General features: G+C 36.9%; 1 protein-coding gene across 2 annotated transcripts in view; it reads left to right on the top strand.

Moving 5' to 3' along the window:
- LOC136255606 (ubiquitin carboxyl-terminal hydrolase 24-like) overlaps window positions 1-1,158 on the top strand; it is a 59,931-nt gene extending 58,773 nt beyond the window's left edge. For both annotated transcript variants that reach the window (XM_066048409.1, XM_066048408.1), the window contains exons 62-64: window positions 510-588; window positions 643-735; window positions 887-1,158. In XM_066048409.1, coding sequence (XP_065904481.1) covers window positions 510-588; window positions 643-735; window positions 887-1,078 — 364 coding nt within the window. In that variant the 3' untranslated portion in view covers window positions 1,079-1,158. The remainder of the gene's footprint in view (window positions 1-509; window positions 589-642; window positions 736-886) is intronic.
- The last annotated feature ends 16,383 nt before the right edge of the window (window positions 1,159-17,541 follow it).

Below are 17,541 nucleotides of genomic sequence, written 5' to 3'. Positions count from 1 at the left end.
TGTTATCAGCATGTAGGCCTTTTCTTTTAACTATATAACCAAAATATGTCATTAGTATTAATTACTTCCTTCACTTTTCTGGAGTGCAATATTGCTAACCATAACTCACGGTTCCCATTGACTCCTGTAAACTTCTGTAACTCGAAGACGGGTTGCTGAAATGCAATGAGACAATGCTTTCCTGAGAGAGGAAGACTACATCTAACATCTAAAGAAAAATCATTCCCAGTATCAATGGTAATGCATTAGTTATTGAAGGCAACATCGCACTCTGGAGGCAATGTCATAAACCAAGTATGTCATCACAGTCTAACCACAACATTTTCCACTGCCTTAAACAAAAAGGCCTATTCAATAGATGTCATGTTGTATGTGTTTATGTAAACACATACATTACTTACCAATGAACAGTTTGGTGCAAGCAGTTTGTATTTGTGTGAAGTAAAACTAAGGCAGTTACAAGACCGTATTATAAACATGGACTGATTATTACTGGTCAACTATTACAGGTGTGTTCCAGCTCACCAGATCCTACTAAACCAACCACAAAACTGGTGGCAGAGGACGGTGACATGGCTGAAGAGAAGGGTAAGGTGTTGTACTGCTTGTACCGCTAACTAACTTGTTATGTGTATGTATTAGATGAGTGGAGATACCTATTCATGGCATACTAGTACTGGTTATTCTAATGATATTTCATCTAGTAAAACTCTACAGAGAACTATCAGTGTACAGGTGAGGTGTGAGTAGTGTCTCTTTTGTCTTTGTACGTCATAAATTAACACTACTTGATTCTAAACAGCTACATGCTTTATTGACTATTATGTATTTACATCTATGTGGGCACTTATGTGGGTACTTAAAATGCTTATTGTTCTCTCAACAGAACACATTAGAAGAAGCTACTGTACTGCTATCAGAGTTTGAGGCTCAGGGTAACCACAGCTTACACCCCACCAACCAGCCAGCTACCACCAGCAGCAGCACAGTTGGCAGTAGCAGTACCATTAAGACTGATAAACACATCAATACTGTTGATAGTAACACTTCTAGTAACATGGATGATATTGATGGCTAGGGATATATGTGTAATTATTTAAAATTTATTGTATTATTATAAATAATTTACCTTTTTAATGGGCTTGTGTTTTTGTATAACTCGCAATGCAAAAAGTTATAGTGACACTTGATGAAAACGATGTGTGTGTCTGTCTGTGTGTAGTGTAGTGTGTGGTAGTACTAATAGAACGGTCATGATAGAAATAGTTAGAATGACATAAATATAGGATGAAAATCATGAAATATCCTAATATAGCAACCCACTAGAGTTAGCCTTTTATAAGCTGAAACATTGATGATATGATGACATAATTTGGGTAGTTAGAATGACAAATATAGGATGAAAATATGAAATATCCTAATATAGCAACCCACTAGAGTTAGCCTTTTATAAGCTGAAACATTGATGATATGATGACATAATTTGGGTATTTCTCAAAAGCATAATAGGTGACTAACACTGTTAATGCTCAACTTTATGACCACAATAGCCTTGTGTCAAATACAATAGTATACATAGTAATGCATTTACGTACTTAAGCTGTCGTAATAGGTGTTAGGTTTTTTTTTTTGCTTACACCACACATGAGTAGTAAATGTGCCATATAATGCATACACTCACTAAGTGGCTACAATGAAGTCACTGTCAAGGAGTAGGCTAGTCAATGGCTGGTCTCTATCTGAAGCACACAGAGACCAGTACACTAAGTCAAATGACAATATTATTCATTGGTATTTGTTGTCTTCCTAAGAGCCTCAGATATCAACTAGCTTAAGCACACCAGAACTGAATTGTATATTCTCTCACACAAAGCCTTTTGGGTGTGGTGGTGACTCAACTCAACCATCTTCTAATAGCTATGCTCCAATGGGCACCATGAATCTGGCATATGAGATTTACTGGTGTAGAGGCACCTAACAACCCACCATTGGTAGTCACCAACAATGTTTTCCAGCATCACAAACATAAAGGTTCATAATCACTACAGTGAAACCTCTTTAACAAAACATTTTGTCCATCTTGGCATTCTTACATCTGAACAAGGAAAGGTTGACGTTCAGTATTAAATGTGTCCAAAATGTTACAGAGATACCTTGCAGCATGCACACACTGCGTGATACTTTCCTTGCCACTGTAAGTTAATTATACAACGTCTAGCTATAGTGCCTGTACCATTTGTACAGTGTATACAGTTAGACAGTAACACATTATGTAGGTATGTGTATCCCATATGCTATTAGCTTTTTTGAACTGCACAATCTATTTACTTGCAACCTACCACTGCAGAATTCTTTACATGCAGTGCTGCAGTTAAGCTTATAAGGAAGGCAACCCAACCAATAATGAATACCTGAGTTGTACGTGGCACCACAGGTATAATACAGTCACTGTAATGGTAACCTGCTGGTCATAACAAAGATACTAGCTAGGTATGTATAATTGTACAGGCAAAAAGTTGAAATCATGATTTTAAACGGTGAATGCACTATTAGAGTGTTTCACTGCAGTTCCATAATTTCCACTGACTGCTCTATTAGGGAGTATTGACCTATTTCAAAGGAAGTAGATTATATTACACCAAACAGATATTATGACACACGGTAAGTGTGTCGTGCGGCCAAGAAAGCTGGCAACCACACCGTGAGCATATTAACAGGAAGAAAGAAAACAGCTTTTTCATGCATGCATAGCTCCATGGCCCCTTCTCCAAAGCAAACTATTTTTGCATAATAGCTGTCCCCCAGGTAGGGTACGCTACACAGCAAATTTGCGAGATATGGGTGTTCAAAGTTTTGTTTTAATTTCTTCGTTTTTTTCTTATGCCGTACGGGGGGGGGGGGGGGGGGCTACGGGGGCTTTGATTTATTTTCGCACACTTTACAAAAATTGCTATAACATGCAAACATGTAATTCGATTCCCTTGATCTTTGGAAGAGCGTGTAACAGTGGATTCATGCACCAAGTTTGTTGTGAATCTTAGGAATATTCAAGGAGTTATGAGCATTTATTCACGTTAAAAAGGATCAAAGTTGTCACGGCTACAGGGTAAACCGAAAATAGAAATAACTTGAAAATTGGTGTGTAGATAGGTCATCATAGCAGTGCCTTTTGATAGTTTGAATAGCAACAGAATTACAGTGACAAAGTTATAAAGCAAAAACCAAGCAAGTGTAAAATTGTGGGATTGAGGATTGAGATACTCTAATAGAGCAGTCACTGTGGGGTAAAAAAGGTGTGCAAATAACGTCGAAAAAAAAACTTACCAGAGTTCGAACCAGGCACCTCCATACCTAACACCTGCATCCTTAACCACTGAACCACTGCTACCTTGGCTGATCACCTCACTTAATTTAATGAAGTTTCTCTGCTTATAATCAAACGTTTGTAATTTCATATAGATATACCAATGGAAGTACTAGATTGTTTTAGAACATTCTATGTATGTTCTATTAGAAGTCCTCAAAAATGTGCACTCTATTAGAGTATTACAATAATATTATCAAATATTGAAGTAAATCATACAATGAATACATTTATAAGTCTGTCTTCAATAATCATCATTGTATCTACATAGAAAAGAAGAAATGTGAGTAAAAACAAACCTCAAAGTCAGCCATAGGCTGGTTTTGGGGCTTTATAAAGTGCAAAAAGAAGTGAAATCCACACAAAACAGTCAAGCTGTGAAAAAATGGTGCAGGTGCAGCCTTAAAAATCCTTGGTGAAAAAGTTGCAAATTAAAGGTGGCGGCCAAGAAATGCTGCAATGATGTTAATGCTAAAAAAAAAATTAATAATGGCTGTGTGCATTGTTAAAATTTATTAGCATTAACATCATTGCAACCATTTCTTGGCCACTACCTTTGATTTTGCAACTTTTTTCACCCAGGCTTTTTAAGGGTAGTGTCTAATCACTGGACTGGGCTACTAGACTGGAATACTGGAATGAACTACTGGACTGACATTTTTTTGGTTTTACACATTTATAATACTCTTGGGTGACTTATGACAACATTTCAGCACTGAGTGGTAATTATGATCCTAAAAAGTTTCTGTGATAAGCCAAATTGGTTCAAATAAATGTATTCTATTCACTGCTTGACAGTGTCTACTCTACTGTATCTACTCTACAGTATAGCAGATACTGACATGTAGGTATGACCAAAAATGTTTCTCTCACTCTTAGGCACACTTGATTATTGTGATACAACTTTCTATAACATATGTAGATTGTGAATTAATGACTATTCTGTGTAATGGGGGCACATTAAATTTACCTACTTTTAAACTTGTACACACTGTGTGCCATTGTGCTATGACCATGCAATTTTCTACTCCTACTAACAGCTAAATGGCATTGTAATACAATTAACAGAATGCAGACATTTCATTTCATTAATGAAATATAACCAGTTGTGCAATGCGATGGGATTTAGTTTGTGTGTTCACACACACACACACACACACTATATGTTATAGAAAATTACATCACAATAATCACATGTGCCTAACACGAGAGAAATGTTTTTTGGGTATACCTACATACATGTCAGTATCTGCTATACAGTAGAGTAGATAGTGTCAAGTTAAGGCCACACCATTTTTTCACAGCTTGGCTGTTTTTGTGTGGACACTATTAATTCTCTTATATAGAGAAGTGGTAGTGAATTTAGTGTCAACTAGGTAATGGATAACCGCTAGCAAACAGTAGGGACCCACCGATTATGCTCATAATTTTACCTATTATGCTATGCTGCACTGCTCAAAAATTCACCTATTATGCTTAAATTAATGCTCAATATTTACCTATTATGCTCGATTATGCTCAATGTTCATGCCTTAGTTCATATGCTTTGCTACTAGTTTAACACTATATAGAAAGAAAAAAATGAGTAGCTGGAACACAAATAATAAATTCTTGCTGCATGTAAGAGAAAAGATCGATATACTCTAATAGAACAGTCAATTTGATGATTGTTCTATTAGAGTACATCGATCTTATTTTGCAATTGTCAGCAAGAATTTACACTATCGTACAAATATTTAACCTATTATGCTGGCAATATGCTCAATGCTTTTAGGTACCTATTATGCTCAATATTATGCCAGCATAATCGGCGGGTCCCTAGCGAACAGGAATAGATAACCAATTTCACAGGTATAAATGGTCAGCTGGGACAGGATCTGGTGTCCAGCATGGAAGCATGGATTGTTATAGCTAACAGTCAGCAATTCAGGAATTCTTCAACTTCATTGGAATCAATACTGTCTCTATGTAACAATCACACCCTATTAGATACACGAGGTATGAGTATACACAATTTTGCAATACAACAAAGCACTTTAACATGGTAGCAACAGTAGTAGTCTGTCAGGTACATTAATTTTAAAGACATTTTAGGTCCTAGATATTAGTGCATGCACACACTCAGCACAAGGGTAATAATCCAACCCTGTACATAATAATAATATATAGCTAACAGTTCTATGTAGCTGGTACATACCCTAGAGGAAGGTACCAAGTCAGAATAAGCTACATGTCACAGATCAGAAGCTGGTCGGCTAAAGTGATCTCCTAAAAATGGATTTCCGGAGTGTAAAACTACCTTGTAGCTATTGTGCCTCATATGAAGTTTAGTCATGTTACTATGAGATCAAATTATTTACCTCTTTTCACTATCCCGGCATTGATATTCTGATCATGACCTGAATCAATACTCTTGCTGTCTGTATGTAACTGTCACAGCAATCAAGGTTTGGTAGTATGCTAGAGACACAGTGAATGCAAATATGCCTGCAGGGAAGCGCTATACAGCTCTGTAGTAAATCATGTCACGTGATTTATAAACAAAACTTGCCGGAAATTATCGGAATCCTCTGCTTTATATCGTCGCGGCGCGCGGTTGCGGACACTATGTATATAGCTAGCAAGAAATGTAATTGCTTTGTAAGGATTCAATATACATACAAAGGTAACTATGCATACTGTACCTTGGCAGAGTCCACAGTTGCCTTGCAGGGGCGGATCCAGGACCTGGCAAGGGGAGGGGCACAAACAGGCCAAGTTGTAGGTGGTTGGGGAGACCCAGATTCTCGTTAGTAGCTACATTTTTGAAGCAGCAAATAATACACCTCTTAGTATCTCACTGTTGAATTTTACTATTTTGGCCTTTGCAGATGGTTGTGAAGTCTTAAAAGCTGTTTAAAAGGCCCTGAATGTCTTAAAGAACAACACCGTAATTATTATTAGAGGCGCTTAGTACGTACGAAGGTGCTGGGTGGCAATTTCATAGTTAGTTTGACTTTGGTTTCAGGTGAATTTGATAAATGCTAGTAAAATGTGCATATTTTCGTGAATTTTAAAAAGTTTAGTATTTTTGTAGACCCAAATACCCCATCCTGGATCCGCCATTGTCTTGGTGTACGCAGTGTAAATACTCTTAATAAAAGAAAGATGCTGCAAGTTATTAATATGACCATAGTTATTAATATACCTTACCCGGGATTGGAAACAGAGGCAATTAACACCAATCAACAGATTCACTCAGCATTGCAAAGAGCTAACTTAGTATAACGTAACTCCGTTACATTACTCCGCGTTATTTAAGATGGAACGAAAAGAACTCGCGCTAGAAATGAACGCGTGGGAATGACAGTGACGGTCCGTTGTCGTTGTTAAATAAATGATAGGGATAAGTACTACAGTATTAGGTAGCTTAATACTCGTTTGTAAACCATAATTAAGTGTTTTGTGTGATATCAGTGTTGACAGTATGATGACTGCCAGAATGAAATACTGTCTCTGGTTCTTTTCATTACAGGTGCCAAGGCAGAAGACACTTTTGAGGATGATACTTTATTATTAAGTCCACAGAGGCAATAGCAAAAGGAAGTGACACAGAGCCTGTTTGCTAGACGGCTGGTGTTTTGCTGCTGAACTGGAAACAGCTCCAGTTTCAGTTTTGATTTAAAATTGCCAAGCCAGTTATACCACATTGTGAGGGCAATGCTCTTTGTTATGCTGTTGGCTATGTCTGTAGACATCAATGTAAGAAAATTAGAATGTGACAGAGAACGTACATGAAACACTGCTCAAAGAAATAGTCTAACCATGCATATCAATTCATGGACTCGGATTTTCATTGCAAGTATATGGGTTGAAATCAACCAAAACAGCACTAAAAAGCTTACATAAGAGACTTTACGATAGCATGTATAATGTAAGAAAATATGAAACATCCATATGTAGTTGTTCACAATGCTATACTACTTTGTGATTACAGCAATACATTGATATAAATACTGGTGCAAATAAAAATTGAAGTCTAGTAACTATATTCACACAAAGGGAATGTTTCTGCAGGAGCAACTCCAGTACAGTTTGTCTTCTAATGCTAGCCGAATGTTTCGGAATTTCTGTTTTGCATATAACGTACATCCACAAAAGTGTTCCTTCATCTTAACTTCATAATAAATATAGAAAATTAGTTTTTGGATCGCGTATCAATCCACAATCCACACTGTAGGAAACAAAGTATATGCATACACATTATATAATACCTTAAGGGATGACAGTACATCGCTTCACTCTACACTGCATGCAACCTTTCTAAAGACTCAATATCAGGTACAGTGTCAGTGAAGAAAGACATAGGTATAGGCGACAGCAGCAGAGACACCATCCTTCAGTATATTGACACACCTCTCAGTGAGATGGACACTGGAAAAAACCCTTGGGTTTAGGCTGAAAGTGCTTTTACTGCTAAGCCTAAGCTTTCTATTACCTCTCCTGTCATTTGTAGAGTGGGAATAGTAATCATTGTAAAATGTGTAGTTGTAGCTAAATTGAAATACTTCAATGTGCTTCAAAGAATCGAATATTTCACTACAACAGTACAGGAAAATAGCTTTCAAAGGCATTCTCATTGATTTGTATATGTATGAATTACTGGAAATACGTCAGAAAGTTAGCTAAAAATGTCTATAAAAAGGCCTGTGAACCCCGAACTGTAGTACTGCAAAAATTCTTACTTCGCAGTTCACGCTGTCATTTCACCACAGAATGGTGGAACTAAAGGTTTTGGCTTACATGAATGGATATGCTAACGTCTTAGCTTTCAATCAGTACCATTTACATGGAAAACGAACACTTCTATCGTGCTCTCAGAACCCCGAGGGTGCGATCTAATAGTCATTTTTGCACAAAACGCGTTCTACGAGATTCGTTCTCGAAATTTAGACGATCATACACCAGTAAAACAACAGTATAACTTTTACCATAATAAGAAATCCTTTTCATCTCTGCTCCTAGAAGGCTTATCTGCCCTTTCTCTTCGTTCTTCTTGTGCCAGATGAATCCATACCGATCAAAGGTAAGGTGTTGATTATTGCAACGGTGACGGCTCGCGCATTTTGTATTGAATTTACTCCGGTTGCCTTCCGTCTGGATTTCAAGTGTTTCAATCTATTTCTTCTTGGTCTTGTCTCCCTTTAGGATTTAAAGTTGGCCACAGTTTGAATTGGCGTAAATCGCATGAATCCAAGTCGCTAAAGAGTAGTGATGATAACAGCTCGGATAACAGTTGCATTTGGTCAGCCATTTAACAACCAGTAAATTACTAAAAACGGATATAACACGTGAAGGGTTTCTGTAGTCAGCAGACCTCTCAACTTGGAACTGGAGTTAACCTTGAGACACCCCAAGTGCATGGCCTCACGCAACAGTGGGGTTCACGCGCACACACATTTTATTAACAAAGAATGTCAACAAGCATGAACTGGCTATACTGCATGCATACTGCTGTTATTCGCAGCTTATTTCTACGCTCTATGGTGTTAATCTACACATAGAATCTAAGCAACCTGGAATTCCAAACATGGCGTAGCATCACGTAAATCATAAGTCTGCTTATTCAGCTTTATGCTTATCTTTGTGATGATTGTAGGTATCACTAATCCTTTCACTAGGTCCGAATCTGGCCTCTGCTCTGGCACGTGATATACTGTTTCCCACCATCTATCTTAGTAACCAAGTCCATTCAAAGTTGATTAATGCTAGAAAAACTTAGTTACTTCTAAACAAAAACGAGAAGTCACCTTACCATGCTGTAATGCAGCCTTGAGTTCCAGTCTTTTATAGATTTGAGCACCATAAGTTGTAAATAGTTATCACGTGAGTACCATTTCTTATATCGAGTACGTACATTTGTACCTAAGAAGTCTGTCAAAAATGAACACTTTATCAATGATCCAGGGAATAGAAGAGTCACACTGTATACAGTGTGTAGATGCATTACTTGTAACACGAGTTTTTTTTATAATTATTATAAACACTTGCTTGCACCTCAATGTGTGATTTATAGTACTGCAATGGTTTTTAAAAGTATTTTGCATTTACACTTGAAGATCAGTACAAGTAAATGTTAAATACACATGAAAATGTGGTCAACATGTTTACCTATTGTGTGAGTGTGTGCATGAATTTTTGTCTTGATCTTCAAAGTGGTCACAAATATATAAATTAATTTCACATATTAAGGTACAAGTAATGCATGTATAAGGTAAAAACCCTCCATTTCTAGGACCATAATAAAGTGCTCATATTACAGAGGCCACAGAAGTACCCCTGTATCTTGGTTCAAAGGTATATGCACCACTATAGAGTGGGAGTATAAACAGACGTCCTGGTTATCAAGGTGTGTAGGTATCCCTTTGAGGAGTTCTGATATACATAACTATGCAGCCACACATGCAACTTAAATAGGGTTAAGTTCACTCCAGTGGGGATTCAACTTAATAAAGAAGATATTTCTGAAAGATGGTACATGTTTATGGACACATGGTGGTCAGATTTGTAATTTAAAGTCAACCTGTCTAATAAGGACCATTTTTGGATTTGCTAGAAAAGGTTGATGTGTTTTAGTGCTATACATTAATGTCCAATTATTTGGTGCTATACATAATGTCAATTTAAAAAAGCATAAATTAACTGCAGCACATAAGTGGTCTTTCAATACAGGTGGTGTACCTAGACACCTTCACTTTGTAAGACAAACTTCTTGTTGTGAGGGAGGTATACACTCCGATACAGTAATAATAGACTACAAAATTCCACTACATACCACAACATAATTCATTATATCTCTTGAGCCCATTGTGGTCCCACCACAAACATTTTATCAAATATAGACTATGACCCAATCATTATTTACAAAAAATTTGAAGAATTTCAAGCAGCCTTTTTTGAAATATAGTTTTCAATAAAGTATTTTTGAACCATAATTAAGTAGATATCCCATAATTTAGGGATCACTAGAAAGGTCGATCAACAGTCTTCCATCAGTGAAAGTTATGTTTACAAATATTTAGACAGTGTGAAGTTACAGTCACTTTTGTAACTAGAGATGGATCGAAACATTCAAAATATTTGTGGTCATAAATCAAAAACTACGGGATGTATGGAGCTAAAAATTTGCATGAGTGATAAGCACCACAGGTACTACAAACACACCAAATTTCGTCAAAATCGGAGAGGTGACCCTAATTCCTTGTTGATTTGACATGGAATGACCCAAATGCAAAACATTTTGCCAGATCCCCCAGGAATTTTTTTGGAAGTTAGATGTTTGAGAATGAAAATTATGACAATTGTGACCGAAAATTTGTTAATATTCTCATAGCTAGCTAGTATCCAGCTTAAAAATTTTGCCAGTCCATCTTTCCATTTCTTGAAAGTTGCTGGCTTGATCAGACCTTGTTTTATAAGCTATGTATTTTCTTCTCCCTGGTAGTCTTCTCCCTGGAAAGCGTGGCAAAACACTTCTTTATCATCATAATGAAGAAAGCTAAACTCAGTAAACCATGAATGTTGGCAAGAGTGATTCCTTAAACCATATGTCTTTGTAAAAGTAGTAAGAGGATGAAAATTAATAATGGTTTAACTTGTTCAGTTCAAGTTATTCAAGTGTGTCTTCAGTGCTTTCTGAACTAAAGTGGAATTCATTGGAAGTCAGGCGGGACAAGACTTATTATGTTTTACAAAATTCTAAATGAGGTAGTTTAGTGAAGTTGACTTTAATCACTATCTGCACCCATCTGGAACAAAAACTTGAGGTCACCAGCAAAAGTTTAGACACAACTTCAACTCTTATCATCATTCATTTTTGCCAGCCACCATATGCAAATGGAACTCTTTGCCAAGAGATGTAGCTAGTTGATTCTTCTAGTTTAGATGAACAAATTGTACATGCACACGTACACTCATTTTTGAGTTTTTTGTGCATCACTAATAAATAAATAGCTAATAAAGTTCAATGACGACACGTGTAGTTGTCACATACGTATGTTGAGGCCCTATAGCTAAACGCCTAAATAAATAAATGCCATAAACGCCTGTCCTAATTAAAGGCCAGGGGCGTTACTTTACCAGGTCCATGATGCTACCGCCATGGTGTGAGATAACAATCGTGAATGGCCTCCTACAACAACTATGACAAACAATGTCAACAGCAGCTGTTACAAGGAGAAACATGGCCAGCCGCTTCAGTGATGAGGCCATACCTATGTTGCGTGGGAAAAATTATTTTAAATTTGGGTAGGTAGGTCAGTTTGAAAATGAAAAAAATTTTAAACACAAGCATACAAAATGTAAATAATAAATGTAACTATAATAGTACATACACAGTTAAAAATCTAGGTTTCATACTCTTCTAGTAGCATCAGATATCTCCAAAAGAGCGTTCCCATCGTATCCTACAATTTTAGAGCATTGGACGGTCTCTTTTGGACTATATCACGAGGGTGCTGATTATGTGTTGTCTTTAATTACGTACACGTGATCTGTACACGTGATTTTCAAAAATATTTCATGTGAAGAAAAATGCAGTCGGTCGGGCCCGCGCAACATAAGTATGGCCTGATTGGAAAGCAGGCGTCAGAATAATTGCTCAATTAAAATATTTAGGCAGGAATTATTGAGTGGGCCATGGCCCACCTGGCCCACCCTGCTGAGCCGGCCTTGTCACATCCCAAGAAATCATGTCAAGTTATTTGTAAACAAATCTGACGGCAAATTCGCCGGAAATTATCGGAACCCTCTGTTTTATATAAAGGTCGCGGCGCGCGGTTGCGGACACTGTATTATAGCTAACAAGAAGGTGCTACTTGAAGGCGTTCTAATTCGGGATGTTGCTGCTATGTTCCGAAGTGTTAGTGTAATTCGAATGTTGCTTAAAAACAGCACAGGGTGTTTAGTGGTTGGATTTGTGGTGGCCATGGTCATCACTTGTTACTTGTACAGGCCCACAACAGTGAGTGATGGGATGGATGAATTGGTTTTGATGGACCAAACGGGACTAACGCTGTTTCAGGACCCAGTACACTCGACATCACAACTAGATTCACAAGGCCATATTTTTGTTTATAGCAGCTATGAAGAACAGACCAATGGAGCTAGGAACTTATGGCAGCTAGAAATATGGGCCAATTTGTTGGACATGAAGGTTGCAGAGCCCTTTGCTGTAAACTCTATTTTTGGTATAATGGGGATAGCTCCCAACTTTAACCAAACACTACGATTTAGAGATTACTACGACATAGAAATGTGGGACGAAGAGGTAATGAAGTACCATGGAGTCCCATTAACTAAGTGGGAAGAATTTCTCTACAAAGCTCCTCGTAAAGCAATAATATTTTACACAGCAATGAGATCAGTTAAAAAGTCATTGACATTTAGTTATGGCATCAATGATATGAAGAGAATTAATCCTGGTAAGTATGAACAGATTTCAATTGATGATTTTGTTTGGCTCAAAAATAATTTCTGTGTTGTCAAGGTGGTGAACTGTGTCCGCAGTCTTTATAATTATGATATTGCTTTGACTCTGGAAGAATTTAAATCTAATGTATTTGGCAAATTAAGACCAAATGAAGTCACCTTAATAATTGTTAATTGGATTGGAATGCACAGGATATATGTAAAATTAGCTCCACACACATTCATGCATGCTATAACGATACAGTTTGTTTTACCTTACAACCCAGATTCTGTAGTACCCAAAATTTCACCAAGCCAAAGAATTTTAAAAGCGTATAAAGCTTTTCTATCTGAGAACTTTGGCAACAACAAGTATGTTGGGATTGTATTTAGAACACATACTGTTTTGTACTATTACCATGGTGGTGGTTTTCCAGCTCAAGTCAAGCACTTGCTTGAATGCAGCAAAAATCTAAGTCAAGAACTTGACAAAGTTAGAAATAGGTGGAAAATATTTATGGCATATGATTTGGGTGCATTTGGTAGTGTTGGATATTATGATTCAACTAGTGATCAGCGACTAATTCCACTACGTGATCAAATACTTTTAGATGTTTTCAAAGGTAGCCTGCAAGCTGAACAAAGGAAAGAGATGTTGATAAAAGCTGCAGGTGGAGTAACGGACACTGGGTTCATTGCATTACTAGAGAAGACAATTGCTACACGTGCTGACTGTATTATATTACTTGGACAGCTATCCAGTTTTGTACAGTCATCGGCTACAGATTATATTTTATTGCATGACACTGACAAATGTGTGGTGTCCATCTGCTCTGAAAACTTCTATGACACAAATGGAACAGTTATCTCAACTTCCAGTATACCAGAGCAGTTTCTACATGATTAAACATTGTTTGTGTATAACTGAGTCTTTACCACAATCATATATTATTTCATTGTATTAGCTTGTGTACAGCTGCTAGTTAATAAAGTGTGAATGTATTAGGGTTGAGACAAATAGTTCGAAGCTTCGAAGCTTCGTTCGGTCTCATAACATTCGGATGCTGTTTTACCCCACCAAAGCTTCGATACCATGGATACTAACATATTAAACCAGTTGCACAAGTATTATCACTCCTTGTGGAAGCTACCATTTACATATTTTTTGATGTAATTGTAGCTTAAACAATGGTTATACTGGAGCGATAACAAAATGTAGGAATTTGTGCTACAGTGTATACCCTAAGAACCATCAATTGTGGTCGATAATAGTTGACATGACATTTGCAACAAAGCTTCGAAGCTTCGGTAACATTTTGAAAAGAAGCTTCGGAGGATGTATTTGTACATTCGTTCCAACCCTAGAATGTATTTATAGTTGTCAGGGAGAGCTGGTTACTGCATGACTGACTTTATGGTGATTTTGACTGAGGGGGATCTGCTAGCCCGTTTACTTTTGAATGTTTGTATATACTATAAATCTTTGTATATATAATAGTGTACAAACCCCTGCTAAAGTTCCCAGGCAGCTAGACACCTTTACTATTCTTCTATCTTTTTTCCATTGGAACCATGAGGTGAATGTTCAGAACAGTAAATTCCATGTAAGCCACATAGACACTTCTGTACAAGGGGAGGAACATAATTATAATTAATTAGAGCATGTACCATGTTTTAACAATGGCCACTATTATTGTGATGTTGAAAATACATTAAGAGTAGAATAATATTAAAACTATAAGAAAGGTGTGGAAAACACAGAAAGTGCTATATGTGACTGAATTTTGGAAAATCACCCATATGGGTGCATTTGACACCTGTAATATTTAATGATCAAATAACCTACTTTACAGTGCAAATCTACTTGTTAATAGTTGTAAGCCATTCTCAATAGTGCTGGGCGGTATTGAAAAATAGCAAACGGTATACCTTCCATAAAAAGTATCACGGTATTACTAAATATCATGGTATTATTGTAAAGCCATTGGTATTAAAGTAACTGCCATTTACCTCAACAAAAGTACCATGGTAGCTCAGCAAACCTCAGGTACAAATTACCACAAACAAACTTGTTTACATAGTTTGGTTAGCTGACTACATCAGCACCTGCCTACAAACATTGTCACATGTCTGGTTACCTTCTAAATATGGGATGAACAAGCCCACGGGAGGCCATAGTGCCCAGACGGTATTGCGGTATTAAAAAAAAACAGGCGGTATCAAAATATCACAGATTACTAACAATACCGGTATATCGCCAAGCTCTAATTCTCAATACCTTAAATTACAAGAAAATTCTTGAAATATTTTTAAAACTGTGTCCTGGTCTTGTTAGCAACCCACTAAATTTGAAAATTCTAATTATTTCATGCGTGCCCATATGGGTGATTTTCCAAAATTCAATCACATATATTTGTAGTAGAACACTGTCACTTTCATCATTTACTTACTATGCATTTGGAACTCATTGTCAAAAATAGATCTACAAACACTACAATTTCATGTGGGATCATTTCATGCAATGATGCAAATGTTTGTATTTTCCATTACCTTTGTCTTTGCTGCCACTGTTCAACAGCATCAGCACCAATAATGAAGTACATAACATTATTTTATGTAGGCAGCACTTGCCTGTGGTTATTTTTAAAAGCCACAGAAGTCAAACCTTAATTTGCCTTTGAGTATACAATTTATATCAACACCTTATTGGACTGTATGGCAGTTGCACTTGGACAGTAACCACCATATGTGTGAGGATCTTAACAGATGTGAAGGTGCTGGTGGGTGAATGAGGTGGTTTGTAGTAGTAGAATAATTGTTTAAGCCACCAAACATTATATTCTCTTACAAGTTAGTGGCTATACTGTTTAGTGGTTCATCCCACAGCATTGGGTGAACATTGTATTAAGATTTTGGCATAAAAACATGGGGAATCTCAAAATACCAGTAATGGCTTTTCTACTAAGGTACAATGGTGGCTAAGATTCAATATTCTTGAGAATTAAGTGATTGTTTACCACAACACGACCAGCAATTAAGTGTCCATTTGTTATAACATTGTGTGATTATTTGCATTGATATCATTGAGAAGTACTTTATTATCATGAACTACATGTGATCTACAACATTGCATGTAGACCACTTCTTAGAGTGGAACCCTTTTCAAAATGCCTGGATGCATCACTGACACCTTATAATTATGGCAGTTACCTCTACCTGGCACCAGTTAGAATTAGCTATCTACACTTCATCATGTAATACTGTACAGCTAGCTTATATGGTATAGTTTATAATAGTTTTACAGCATCCAGTAATTCTGTTGCCTAGGCACCTGCTGATTATGTTGATACTAGACAGGTGCTTGAAGCATCAAAATGCTGGCATGATGGGAAGAATAAGTATGCCCTACTTGCCTGTGAAAATTGACAAACATACTCTAATAAAACAACAGTCAATAACTCTTATAGAGCAGTCAGGTAGCTATTTGACACGACTGTATTATCAAAACAGAGAATACATTTCATTAGGCAACATTTTACTTTTAAGCAGTTGCTCACAATTTAGTTTTTTTTTGTTACATATAAAAGGTGAACATACTGAACATAATCACGAGCACCATCGGTTGAGTATGGCACCATACTATGCATATAATAGGTAAAATTAAAACCACAATAGGGTTGATTCGAAGTACTACTTTTCCAGCTACTTTTCATAAGGTACAAGAGTGATAAATATGCCATAGTATTACTCATACTAGACCCATGCTTCAGTGCTTTCAACATCAGGTACTCATCCTGGTATGTCCTCCACATACAGTATTTGGTCTTGCTGTGACTGAGAAATGTCTACCAACTCACTGATTTCCAGGGAACTTGATTAGTTTCTTTGGGAGCTTTAACCAAAACCTTTCTCTAGTCTATTCAACGTAAAGGACATAGTTAATTTTAGGTATATTCATGCTTTGCACTACAATCTCTTAGCACTACAATCTCAGTGCTTGCTGTATTATATTATATAATTGCAATGTACCTGTATACTAGTATGATTTTTACAGCCCAGGGAAGTGACCATGGATGCTCTTTAGTGACTTCCCCTCTCTGCCCACTAAATTGCATAGCAATAACTGATAGCAATAACAAACATTACTTACATTTACTTTAGCATGCAATTCTTAGTTATGGACATTTCAGAGGTACGGATGGTCTGCCTGAGGTCCCACTGCATATCTACCTTCAGACAGTTACTGTCTTTTTTGCACTTGAAGGAAGGACTGCTTAACTACATTGCTATCAAATTCTTATATTGCAGTTAAATACTCTAATAGAACAGCCAGACACTCAAAACCAAGTACTCTAATAGTACAGTCAAGTATACACACTCCAATTTAACGGTGAAAACAGAATGACAGTGTGCTCACAAAATGTGACAGTTTTACATTGCTGGGTTCTTTTGTAAGCATGTAAATTACAAAATTTTCTTTGGGGCATGCCTTCAACCCAACCAGCTTGCATCTGTTATGTTAGATCATGCTTGATTCTGATCTAGTATAATGAAACACAGCAAGCCAATGATGGCTCAGAAATGGTAGCCATTACCAATTTCTACAAGAAGCATTACTTATATAATTATTCATTGGTTTACCATGTAACTCTGGGTGATATATACTGCCTCCAGACCCCCGCTGCCGATATTGGAAACTCTTTGAAAAAAAGCCATGACATATATAATCC

The sequence above is a fragment of the Dysidea avara genome, chromosome 5, assembly GCF_963678975.1.
Source record: "Dysidea avara chromosome 5, odDysAvar1.4, whole genome shotgun sequence".
NCBI lineage: Eukaryota > Metazoa > Porifera > Demospongiae > Dictyoceratida > Dysideidae > Dysidea > Dysidea avara.
This window is presented reverse-complemented; position numbering and strand designations above follow the sequence as displayed.